This window comes from Coregonus lavaretus (genome assembly GCF_964263955.1).
Source record: "Coregonus lavaretus genome assembly, contig: HAP1_SCAFFOLD_3227, whole genome shotgun sequence".
Classification (NCBI taxonomy): Eukaryota; Metazoa; Chordata; class Actinopteri; order Salmoniformes; family Salmonidae; genus Coregonus; species Coregonus lavaretus.
The window spans coordinates 52,501-65,924 of NW_028159583.1; the positions used below are offsets into that span (position 1 = coordinate 52,501).

A 13,424-nucleotide genomic window follows, 5' to 3' on the forward strand; every position below is an offset into this window, starting at 1 on the left:
TGGTCTGATACTATCACTCTACATTAGTAGTAGTGGTCTGATACCAACACTATCACTCTACATTAGTAGTAGTGGTCTCATACTCTGATACCAACACTATCACTCTACATTAGTAGTAGTGGTCTGATACCAACACTATCACTCTACATTAGCAGTAGTGGTCTGATACCAACACTATCACTCTACATTAGTAGTAGTGGTCTGATACCAACACTACCACTCTACATTAGTAGTAGTGGTCTGATACCAACACTATCACTCTTCATTATTAGTAGTGATCTGATACCAACACTATCACTTTACATTAGTAGTAGTGGTCTGATACCAACACTATCACTCTACATTAGTAGTAGTGGTCTGATACCAACACTATCACTCTACATTAGTAGTAGTGGTCTGATACCAACACTATCACTCTACATTAGTAGTAGTGGTCTGAAACTAACACTATCACTCTACATTAGTAGAAGTGGTCTGATACCAACACTATCATTCTACATTAGTAGTAGTGGTCTGATACAAACAAAATCACTCTACATTAGTAGTAGTGGTCTGATACCAACACTATCACTCTACATTAGTAGTAGTGATCTGAAACCAACACTATCACTCCACATTAGTAGTAGTGGTCTGATACTCTGATACCAACACTATCACTCTACATTAGTAGTAGTGGTCTGATACTATCACTCTACATTAGTGGTAGTGGTCTGATACTATCACTCTACATTAGTAGTAGTGGTCTGATACCAACACTATCACTCTACATTAGTAGGAGTGGTCTGATACCAACACTATCACTCTTCATTAGTAGTAGTGATCTGATACCAACACTATCACTCTACATTAGTAGTAGTGGTCTGATACCAACACTATCACTCTACATTAGTAGTAGTGGTCTGATACCAACACTATCACTCTACATTAGTAGTAGTGATCTGAAACCAACACTATCACTCTACATTAGTAGTAGTGGTCTGATACTCTGATACCAACACTATCACTCTACATTAGTAGTAGTGGTCTGAGACTATCACTCTACATTAGTGGTAGTGGTCTGATACTATCACTCTACATTAGTAGTAGTGGTCTGATACCAACACTATCACTCTACATTAGTAGTAGTGGTCTGATACCAACACTATCACTCTACATTACATTTACATTTACATTTTAGTCATTTAGCAGACGCTCTTATCCAGAGCGACTTACAGGAGCAATTAGGGTTAGGTGCCTTGCTCAAGGGCACATTTACGTCATTTAGCAGACGCTCTTATCCAGAGCGACTCACCAATTGGTGCGTTCACCCTATAGCCAGTGGGATAACCACTTATAAAACAGAATGCTGTAGTTTGTCATGGTCATGTGATAAAAATTAAATACAAAAGTGCAAAGAGAAAGAAGAATTCAATTCCATCCAATGCCCAACCAACCCTGAAAAACAATGATTTCAAATCACACAAAAAAAGCCATAGAATTTCTGCTCAATTTCCCCCCCACAACATATCATATTTACCGCAATCTTCCAGTTAGAGGCCATGCCGAGTTCAGGCGAACCTATCTATTTCATAATTACGGTCCTAACACAACAGTTACATTTAAGAATTAATCTCAGCAGATTAATTCATTCAAAGCAGATATTTTTCCTGACAAAACCAGCAGGTACTGTGTGACTGTCTGCTTCCAAAATGGCACCCTATCCCTCTATAGTGCACTACACAGCCACTGTAATCTTTATCATGAAGAATCATTTTCAGAGATATAAATACAACGTCATGCACAGAGAGTAGGAACGGGACTGTGGTGGGTGTAGGTTGTGTGGTCTTCTTTAAAGATGAATGTGACATTTTTTCTCATTTTGCATTGGTTAATGATGGCACACATTTTGGTCCATGGATAGATGGATGCTTAATTTGTCACAACTCTATACCGATGGTGGGTCGCTCCCTTTTCCCACCTTCTTGACTAAGAAGATTCGACAGCAATGCTTTACAGGAAGTGGGATCTTTTACAGGAAGTAGTCAGGAGTGCGGCGGGTCACATGGGGCTCTCCTCTGCGAGGGGCGGGGTCGAACTGAAGGAAGGAGTACTTGAGCGTGTCATCCAGCTCCATGATGGCGGCCTGGTTTCCACATTAGTAGTAGTGGTCTGATACTATCACTCTACATTAGTAGTAGTGGTCTGATACTCTGATACCAACACTATCACTCTACATTAGTAGTAGTGGTCTGATACTATCACTCTACATTAGTAGTAGTGGTCTGATACTATCACTCTACATTAGTAGTAGTGGTGTGATACCAAAACTATCACTCTACATTAGTAGTAGTGGTCTGATACTCTGATACCAACACTATCACTCTACATTAGTAGGAGTGGTCTGATACCAACACTATCACTCTACATTAGTAGTAGTGGTCTGATACCAACACTATCACTCTACATTAGTAGTAGTGGTCTGATACCAACACTATCACTACATTAGTAGAAGTGTTCTGATACCAACTCTATCACTCTACATTAGTAGTAGTGGTCTGATACCAACACTATCACTCTACATTAGTAGGAGTGGTCTGATACCAACACTATCACTCTACACTAGTAGTAGTGGTCTGATACCATCACTCTAAACATTAGTAGTAGTGGTCTGATACCATCACTCTACATTAGTAGTAGTGGTCTGATACCATCACTCTAAACATTAGTAGTAGTGGTCTGATACCATCACTCTACATTAGTAGTAGTGGTCTGATACTATCACTCTACATTAGTAGTAGTGTTCTGATACTATCACTCTACATTAGTAGTAGTGGTCTGATACCAACACTATCACTCTACATTAGTAGTAGTGGTCTGATACTATCACTCCACATTAGTAGTAGTGGTCTGATACCAACACTATCACTCTACATTAGTAGTAGTGGTCTGACACTCTGATACCAACACTATCACTCTACATTAGTAGTAGTGGTCTGATACCATCACTCTAAACATTAGTAGTAGTGGTCTGATACCATCACTCTACATTAGTAGTAGTGGTCTGATACTATCACTCTACATTAGTAGTAGTGTTCTGATACTATCACTCTACATTACTACTACATTAGTAGTAGTGGTCTGATACCAACACTATCACTCTACATTAGTAGTAGTGGTCTGATACCAACACTATCACTCTACATTAGTAGTAGTGGTCTGATACCAACACTATCACTCTACATTAGTAGTAGTGGTCTGATACCAACACTATCACTCTACATTAGTAGTAGTGGTCTGATACTATCACTCTACATTAGTAGTAGTGGTCTGATACCAACACTATCACTCTACATTAGTAGTAGTGGTCTGATACCAACACTATCACTCTACATAAGTAGTAGTGGTCTGATACCAACACTATCACTCTACATTAGTAGTAGTGGTCTGATACCAACACTATCACTCTACATTAGTAGTAGTGGTCTGATACCAACACTATCACTCTACATTGGTAGTAGTGGTCTGATACTATCACTTTACATTAGTAGTAGTGGTCTGATACTATCACTCTACATTAGTAGGAGTGGTCTGATACCAACACTATCACTCTACATTAGTAGTAGTGGTCTGATACCAACACTATCACTCTACATTAGTAGTAGTGGTCTGATACCAACACTATCACTCTACATTAGTAGTAGTGGTATGAGACCAACACTATCACTCTACATTAGTAGTAGTGGTCTGATACCAACACTATCACTCTACATTAGTAGTAGTGGTCTGATACCAACACTATCACTCTACATTACAGTTCCTTATCTCCTGCTGTGTGGCCTGTCAGCAGTAAACCACAGCTCCTTATCTTCTGCTGTGTGGCCTGTCAGCAGTAAACCACAGCTCCTTATCTCCTGCTGTGTGGCCGGTCAGTACAGAAGAACCCGTCTGTCTAGAGAGACTAGTGACCCGTCTGTCTAGAGAGACTAGTGACCCGTCTGTCTAGAGAGACTAGTGACCCGTCTGTCTAGAGAGACTAGTGACCCGTCTGTCTGGAGAGACTAGTAACCCGTCTGTCTAGAGAGACTAGTGACCCGTCTGTCTAGAGAGACTAGTGACCCGTCTGTCTGGAGAGACTAGTGACCCGTCTGTCTAGAGAGACTAGTGACCCGTCTGTCTGGAGAGACTAGTGACCCGTCTGTCTAGAGAGACTAGTGACCCGTCTGTCTGGAGAGACTAGTGACCCGTCTGTCTGGAGAGACTAGTGACCCGTCTGTCTGGAGAGACTAGTGACCCGTCTGTCTGGAGAGACTAGTGACCCGTCTGTCTGGAGAGACTAGTGACCCGTCTGTCTAGAGAGACTAGTGACCCGTCTGTCTAGAGAGACTAGTGACCCGTCTGTCTGGAGAGACTAGTAACCCGTCTGTCTAGAGAGACTAGTGACCCGTCTGTCTAGAGAGACTAGTGACCCGTCTGTCTACAGAGACTAGTGACCCGTCTGTCTAGAGAGACTAGTGACCCGTCTGTCTGGAGAGACTAGTGACCCGTCTGTCTAGAGAGACTTGTGACCCGTCTGTCTGGAGAGACTAGTGACCCGTCTGTCTGGAGAGACTAGTGACCCGTCTGTCTGGAGAGACTAGTGACCCGTCTGTCTGGAGAGACTAGTGACCCGTCTGTCTGGAGAGACTAGTGACCCGTCTGTCTGGAAAGACTAGTGACCCGTCTGTCTGCAGAGACTAGTGACCCGTCTGTCTGGAGAGACTAGTGACCCGTCTGTCTAGAGAGACTAGTGACCCGTCTGTCTGGAGAGACTAGTGACCCGTCTGTCTGGAGAGACTAGTGACCCGTCTGTCTGGAGAGACTAGTGACCCGTCTGTCTGGAGAGACTAGTGACCCGTCTGTCTGGAGAGACTAGTGACCCGTCTGTCTGGAGAGACTAGTGACCCGTCTGTCTGGAGAGACTAGTGACCCGTCTGTCTGGAGAGACTAGTGACCCGTCTGTCTGGAGAGACTAGTGACCTGTCTGTCTGGAGAGACTAGTGACCCGTCTGTCTGGAGAGACTAGTGACCCGTCTGTCTGGAGAGACTAGTGACCCGTCTGTCTGGAGAGACTAGTGACCCGTCTGTCTGGAGAGACTAGTGACCCGTCTGTCTGGAGAGACTAGTGACCCGTCTGTCTAGAGAGACTAGTAAGTCTAGGATACATCAATGGTAGAGGATGGACATCTGCAATGTAGCAGCGCGTGTGTGCGTTTGATCAGTGGCTTTTACATGGAATTAATACACAGATAGATTAAACTTGCAACATTTACAAACACACACACTGCCACACAGCAACAGTGGTGTAACGCAGCGGTACAGTTCAGTCATCGTTAACACTAACACACTCCATCACGCCCATCCTAACCCTCCTCTCTCTATGTTACAGTGTTCATGGAAATACTGTATACTGACTCTGCTCTGGGTGCTGTCTAGCTGGGCGTGTGTATACCAGTGATGTAGTCAAGTCACTAAACGTCCAGTCCAAGTCCAGTCCTAAGTCTCTAGCTTTGGGTCCAAGTCCGAGAGAAAGCCAAGTAAGGCTAGAAGGCTAAGTAATGCTAGAAAGCTAAGTAATGCTAGAAAGCTAAGTAGGGCTATAAAGCTAAGTAGGGCTATAAAGCTAAGTAGGGCTAGAAAGCTAAGTAGGGCTAAGTAATGCTAGAAAGCTAAGTAGGGCTAGAAAGCTAAGTAAGGCTAGAAAGCTAAGTAGGGCTAAGTAATGCTAGAAAGCTAAGTAAGGCTAGAAAGCTAAGTAAGGCTAGAAAGCTAAGTAATACTAGAAAGCTAAGTAATGCTAGAAAGCTAAGTAGGGCTAGAAAGCTAAGTAAGGCTAGAAAGCTAAGTAATGCTAGAAAGTTAAGTAGGGCTAAGTAATGCTAGAAAGCTAAGTAGGGCTATAAAGCTAAGTAGGGCTAGAAGGCTAAGTAGGGCTAGACTGCTTATACAGTAGCTATCTAATGCAAGGAAGAGAGACTTTCTGAAAACAAAGTCACCAATCGTCGAGTCCCAGTCCAGTCACGAGTTAAGGAAATCACATGACTTGAGTCTGAGTCAAGTCTGAGTTCATGGATTCAAGTACTATAACACTGGTGTACATACTGTCAGGCTGTGTGTCTCACCGCTGAGTTACCAGATAAGGTGCTCACCAAACAATGTTGCCAAACCTTACTACTGAAAGGGGGAATGCGTTAAGAATTCTGTGTTCTCACGTACACGCGCCAGCACCACAGACCCTTAGTGTGTTCTTCCAACTAACCTGACCTGTGTTCTCCTTAGCGTGTTCTTAGCATGTGGCGTGTGTGCATGCCAGACTGTACCATGTATGTGTAGTGTCTGGGAGGTGTTAGTTTCTGAGACACCCCCCTCTCTGCCCTGTCCTTCCGTAGGACCCAAAACACCCCCCTTCCTCGCAGCCCTAATGGTCCGGTCTGGTCTAGGTAGAATCATCTCCTCCCCTCTGCGTTCCGGCTCTAAAGGTGGGCGTGGTCGGGTGGTACAGCCCAACACCCCCGGCTCTAAAGGTGGGCGTGGCCACAGGTAGGGTGTCTGTCACCTGGCTGTCTGTCTGTCATCACCCATGGAGACCACCTGGAACTGCTGGAGACCACTTAAACCCCCCCACCCCCCCCACCACCCGTCCCCCCGTCACCTAAGCCATGTCACTCCATCCACAACACCCGCTATAGGACCACATTCTGTATAGGACATCCATCCACAGGAGCCATCTGACATAGATTCTCTGTGTTATGTGGTTGCTGTGGGTCTCTGTGTTATGTGGTTGCTGTGGGTCTCTCTGTGTGGATGTTGGTGCATGTCCATGACTCACTCACTTCGCTCGATTCGCATGATTCATCTGGTTTATCTGATTCTTCTAGTCTGCTTGTTACACCTGATTCAGCTGATTCACATGATTCATCTGGTTTATCTGATTCTTGTAGTCTGCTTGTTCCACCTGATTCAGGTCTGTGTTGGTGACCCACAGCTCTCCTTCTCTTCTTTATGACCTGAACCCTCTCCTCTCCTCTCTAGATATCAACGCCCAGGCTAGGAAGCTACAGAGGAACCGAGCTAAAGGAACTCTGACACTACCTCGACCTGGGACCACGTTCTGCCGCTCCCTCAGTGAGACCAGTCTCAACCAGGTACACCATGACTACTATTATAACTATTACTACTATTATAACTATGACTACTATTATAACTATTATAACTATTATGACTATTACTACTATTATAACTATTATAACTATTATGACTATTACTACTATTATAACTATGACTACTATTATAACTATGACTACTATTATAACTATGACTACTATTATAACTATGACTACTATTATAACTATTATAACTATTATGACTATGACTACTATTATAACTATTACTACTATTATAACTATTACTACTATTATAACTATTACTACTATGACTACTATTATAACTATTATAACTATTACTACTATTATAACTATTACTACTATGACTACTATTATAACTATTACTACTATTATAACTATTACTACTATGACTACTATTACTACTATTATAACTATTACTACTATTATAACTATTACTACTATGACTACTATTATAACTATTATAACTATGACTACTATTATAACTATTACTACTATTATGACTATTATAACTATTATAACTATTATAACTATTACTACTATTATAACTATTACTACTATTATGACTATGACCACTATTATAACTATTACTACTATTATGACTATTATAACTATTATAACTATTATAACTATGACTACTATTATTACTATTAATACTATTATGACTATTGCTACTATTATAACTATGACTACTATTATTACTATTACTACTATTATAACTATTACAACTATTATAACTATGACTACTATTATAATTATGACTACTATTATAACTATGACTACTATTATGACTATTACTACTATTTCTACTATTATAACTATTACTACTATTATGACTAGTACTACTATTACTACTATTATAATTATGACTACTATTATAACTATTACTACTATTATAACTATGACTACTATTATAACTATTGCTACTATTATAACTATTGCTACTATTATAACTATGACTACTATGACTACTATTATAACTACTACTATTATGACTATTACTACTATAATAACTATTACTACTATTACTAATGTGACTGTAAAATCTGCTTTTTGATTTGTCAATAACTCAGCCACCTTTTGACGAATCTCTTAGCTTTTCTCCAACTAAGTTCATACATTTAATTTGGTGTCAGTCCTATGGTTCATGAGAAGAATGTTTTAGAAGTATTTTTTTTTAAATGTAGCATACAGTGGGGGAAAAAAGTATTTAGTCAGCCACCAATTGTGCAAGTTCTCCCACTTAAAAAGATGAGCGAGGCCTGTAATTTTCATCATATGTACACATAAACTATGACAGACAAATAGAGAAAAAAAAATCCAGAAAATCACATTGTAGGATTTTTAATGAATTTATTTGCAAATTATGGTGGAAAATAAGTATTTGGTCACCTACAAACAAGCAAGATTTCTGGCTCTCACAGACCTGTAACTTCTTCTTTAAGAGGCTCCTCTGTCCTCCACTCATTACCTGTATTAATGGCACCTGTTTGAACTTGTTATCAGTATAAAAGACACCTGTCCACAACCTCAAACAGTCACACTCCAAACTCCACTATGGCCAAGACCAAAGAGCTGTCAAAGGACACCAGAAACAAAATTGTAGACCTGCACCAGGCTGGGAAGACTGAATCTGCAATAGGTAAGCAGCTTGGTTTGAAGAAATCAACTGTGGGAGCAATTATTAGGAAATGGAAGACATACAAGACCACTGATAATCTCCCTCGATCGCATTATCTCACCCCGTGGGGTCAAAATGATCACAAGAACGGTGAGCAAAAATCCCAGAACCACACGGGGGGACCTAGTGAATGACCTGCAGAGAGCTGGGACCAAAGTAACAAAGCCTACCATCAGTAACACACTACGCCGCCAGGGACTCAAATCCTGCAGTGCCAGACGTGTCCCCCTGCTTAAGCCAGTACATGTCCAGGCCCGTCTGAAGTTTGCTAGAGTGCATTTGGATGATCCAGAAGAGGATTGGGAGAATGTCATATGGTCAGATGAAACCAAAATAGAACTTTTTGGTAAAAACTCAACTCATTTACATTACATTCACGTCATTTAGCAGACGCTCTTATCCAGAGCGACTTACAAATAGGTGCATTCACCTTATAGCCAGTGGGATAACCACTTTACACTTTTTTTTTTTCTTTTTTTTGGGGGGAGGGGGGTGGGTTGGAGTAAAGGGGGGGGGGTAGAAGGATTACTTTATCCTATCCCAGGTATTCCTTAAAGAGGTGGGGTTTCAAATGTCTCCGGAAGGTGGTGAGTGACTCCGCTGTCCTGGCGTCGTGAGGGAGCTTGTTCCACCATTGAGGTGCCAGAGCAGCGAACAGTTTTGACTGGGCTGAGCGGGAACTATGCTTCCGCAGAGGTAGGGAAGCCAGCAGGCCAGAGGTGGATGAACGCAGTGCCCTCGTTTGGGTGTAGGGACTGATCAGAGCCTGAAGGTACGGAGGTGCCGTTCCCCTCACAGCTCCGTAGGCAAGCACCATGGTCTTGTAGCAGATGCGAGCTTCAACTGGAAGCCAGTGGAGTGTGCGGAGGAGCGGGGTGACGTGAGAGAACTTGGGAAGGTTGAACACCAGACGGGCTGCGGCATTCTGGATGAGTTGTAGGGGTTTAATGGCACAGGCAGGGAGCCCAGCCAACAGCGAGTTGCAGTAATCCAGACGGGAGATGACAAGTGCCTGGATTAGGACCTGTGCCGCTTCCTGTGTAAGGCAGGGTCGTACTCTCCGAATGTTGTAGAGCATGAACCTACAGGATCGGGTCACCGCCTTGATGTTAGCGGAGAACGACAGGGTGTTGTCCAGGGTCACGCCAAGGCTCTTCGCACTCTGGGAGGAGGACACAACGGAGTTGTCAACCGTGATGGCGAGATCATGGAACGGGCAGTCCTTCCCCGGGAGGAAGAGCAGCTCCGTCTTGCCGAGGTTCAGCTTGAGGTGGTGATCCGTCATCCATACTGATATGTCTGCCAGACATGCAGAGATGCGATTCGCCACCTGGTTATCAGAAGGGGGAAAGGAGAAGATTAGTTGTGTGTCGTCAGCGTAGCAATGATAGGAGAGGCCATGTGAGGATATGACAGAGCCAAGTGACTTGGTGTATAGCGAGAATAGGAGAGGGCCTAGAACTGAGCCCTGGAGGACACCAGTGGTGAGAGCACGTGGTGCGGAGACAGCTTCTCGCCACGCCACTTGGTAGGAGCGACCGGTCAGGTAGGACGCAATCCAAGAGTGAGCCGCGCCGGAGATGCCCAGCTCGGAGAGGGTGGAGAGGAGGATCTGATGGTTCACAGTATCAAAGGCAGCAGACAGGTCTAGAAGGACAAGAGCAGAGGAGAGAGAGTTAGCTTTAGCAGTGCGGAGAGCCTCTGTGACACAGAGAAGAGCAGTCTCAGTTGAATGACCAGTCTTGAAACCTGACTGGTTTGGATCAAGAAGGTCATTCTGAGAGAGATAGCAAGAGAGTTGGCTAAAGACGGCACGCTCAATAGTTTTGGAGAGAAAAGAAAGAAGGGATACTGGTCTGTATTTGTTGACATCAGAGGGATCGAGTGTTGGTTTTTTGAGAAGGGGTGCAACTCTCGCTCTCTTGAAGACGGAAGGGACATAGCCAGCGGTCAAGGATGAGTTGATCAGCGAGGTGAGGTAAGGGAGAAGGTCACCGGAGATGGTCTGGAGAAGAGTGGAGGGGATAGGGTCAAGCGGGCAGGTTGTTGGGCAGGTTGTTGGAGGACAAAGAATGCTGAGTTGCATCCAAAGAACACCATACCTACTGTGAAGCATGGGGGTGGAAACATCATGCTTTGGGGCTGTTTTTCTGCAAAGGGACCAGGATGACTGATCCGTGTAAAGGAAAGAATGAATGGGGGCCATGTATCGTGAGATTTTGAGTGAAAACCTCCTTCCATCAGCAAGGGCATTGAAGATGAAACGTGGCTGGGTCTTTCAGCATGACAATGATCCCAAACACACCGCCCGGGCAATGAAGGAGTGGCTTCGTAAGAAGCATTTCAAGTTCCTGGAGTGGCCTAGCCAGTCTCCAGATCTCAACCCCATAGAAAATCTTTGGAGGGAGTTGAAAGTCCATGTTGCCCAGCGACAGCCCCAAAACATCACTGCTCTAGAGGAGATCTGCATGGAGGAATGGGCCAAAATACCAGCAACAGTGTGTGAAAACCTTGTGAAGACTTACAGAAAACGTTTGACCTGTGTCTTTGCCAACAAAGGGTATATAACAAAGTATTGAGAAACTTTTGTTATTGACCAAATACTTATTTTCCACCATAATTTGCAAATAAATTCATTAAAAATCCTACAATATGATTTTCTTGATTTTTTTTTCTAATTTTGTCTGTCATAGTTGACGTGTACCTATGATGAAAATTACAGGCCTCTCTCATCTTTTTAAGTGGGAGAACTTGCACAATTGGTGGCTGACTAAATACTTTTTTCCCCCACTGTATTAGCATATTTGCTAATACTACTACTGGTATAATGTGGCAATCTGTGAATGCATCAACATTATTTTCTCAAACTCTTTAGGGACTTTTGTGCAAAGACCAAATTTGGAGTGAATCTGACTTTTAGTCAATCAGAATATTTTTTTTACGATTATTTTAAGCATTGGTGTTAGTCATAAAAGTAAATTGTTAATAGTTTCCTTATTTTTAAAAAAAAGATATCAATGAAAACATAACCTGGTTCATCATGGTAATGTCTTCGATGACCCTAAAAAGTTTCAAGTTGATAGTCCATTGTGGGGGTGGATTTACAAAGGATTTAAATGGACACGTAAAATCTGATTTTCTGATTTAATCAATAACTCAGCCATCTCTTAACCAATCAAACTACGTTAAGAGATGTACCATGGGCCTACATACCGATGGTGTTATTTGGACTTATGGTTAATGAGAATACGTTTTTCAAAGGTTTTCCAGAATTTCCGAAATGGAGGAAAAACGGAACTTATGGGTCCTTGGGGTAAATTTGTTCAGCATGAGGAAATACACCTACATGCAAAGTTTCAAGTCTCCAGGTCAAACAGTGGCGGCGGACATGAGGGTTGAAGTGAGGCTGCTTTATAACAGCGCCCCCTATAGGCCAAGTTACTCATGACCTCTAGTTTCTGTGTGCCAAATTAGAAGAAAAAAAAGTTACCAATCTATGCTTGAGATATTATAACAAAAAAATGTACCCCTAATTTTTCCAACTAATATCACTATTAGTTAGTAGCCTAGCAGTTAAGAGCGTTGGGCCAGTAACTCGCTGGTTCGAATCCCCGAGCCGACTAGGTGAAAAATCTCTTGATGTGTCCTTGAGCAAAGCACTTAACCCTAATTGCTCCTGTAAGTCGCTTTAGCGTATGCTAAATGCCTCAAATGTAAATGTAACTAATATAACTATTCCAACTAATATAACTACTGATCCAGCTAGCCGGCTCCATTCCAGGAGCAGCACATGGTGTATATGTTGTCATATATTGGGTTATATTTTGTTATGTACATCCATTAGAATTATTACAACCTTTTTTTATATAATGTTATTATATTGAACGTAATTACGGAATGTGTCTGATTTTGATTCTTAAATGTTATTGCATTATTATATATTATTATTATGATACTAATTTAAACTGCTGTATCCCCTGTACTAACCAGTTGGGGGGTGCAGACGAGCCGAAGCGCTACTACTCCACGCTGCCGGGACCTCTGAGGACGAGGGGGAGTCAGGAGGGGGCCACGACAAGGAGGAAGGAGGGAGAGGGGGGAGGAACTGGGGGAGGAGGGGTGAGACATTCCCTCTACCAGTCCCCTCACCTGCTGCTGCTGCAGGGATACAACAGACAGGTACCAACTACACTTCCTGACTGATGCATGTTGGGATATAGGATACAACAGACAGACATTAATTAATTAATTAATTAATTAATTAACTTATTTAGCAGACGCTCTTATCCAGAGCGACTTACAGGAGCAATTAGGGTTAAGTGCCTTGCTCAAGGGCACATCGACAGATTTTTCACCTAGTCGGCTCGGGGATTAGAACCAGCGACCTTTCGGTTACTGGCACAACGCTCTTACCCACTAAGCTACCTGCCGCCCCATGTACCAACTACACTACCTGACTGATACATGTTGGGATATATGATACAACAGACAGACAGGTACCAACTACACTTCCTGACTGATGCATGTTGGGATATATGATACAACAGACAGGTACCAACTACACTTCCTGACTGATGCATGTTGGG

At 42.7% G+C, this 13,424-nt stretch overlaps 1 protein-coding gene across 1 annotated transcript in view; it reads left to right on the top strand.

The window, feature by feature from the left end:
• The window catches only part of LOC311122691 (ras-associating and dilute domain-containing protein-like), a gene marked incomplete at both ends in the record, with an annotated part of 14,566 nt that extends 1,549 nt beyond the window's left edge, over positions 1–13,017 (top strand). The window contains 3 exons of the mRNA XM_084197025.1: positions 6,405–6,539; positions 7,048–7,160; positions 12,829–13,017. Of these exons, the coding sequence (XP_084053151.1) occupies positions 6,405–6,539; positions 7,048–7,160; positions 12,829–13,017 (437 nt within the window). The remainder of the gene's footprint in view (positions 1–6,404; positions 6,540–7,047; positions 7,161–12,828) is intronic.
• Positions 13,018–13,424: the final 407 nt, after the last annotated feature.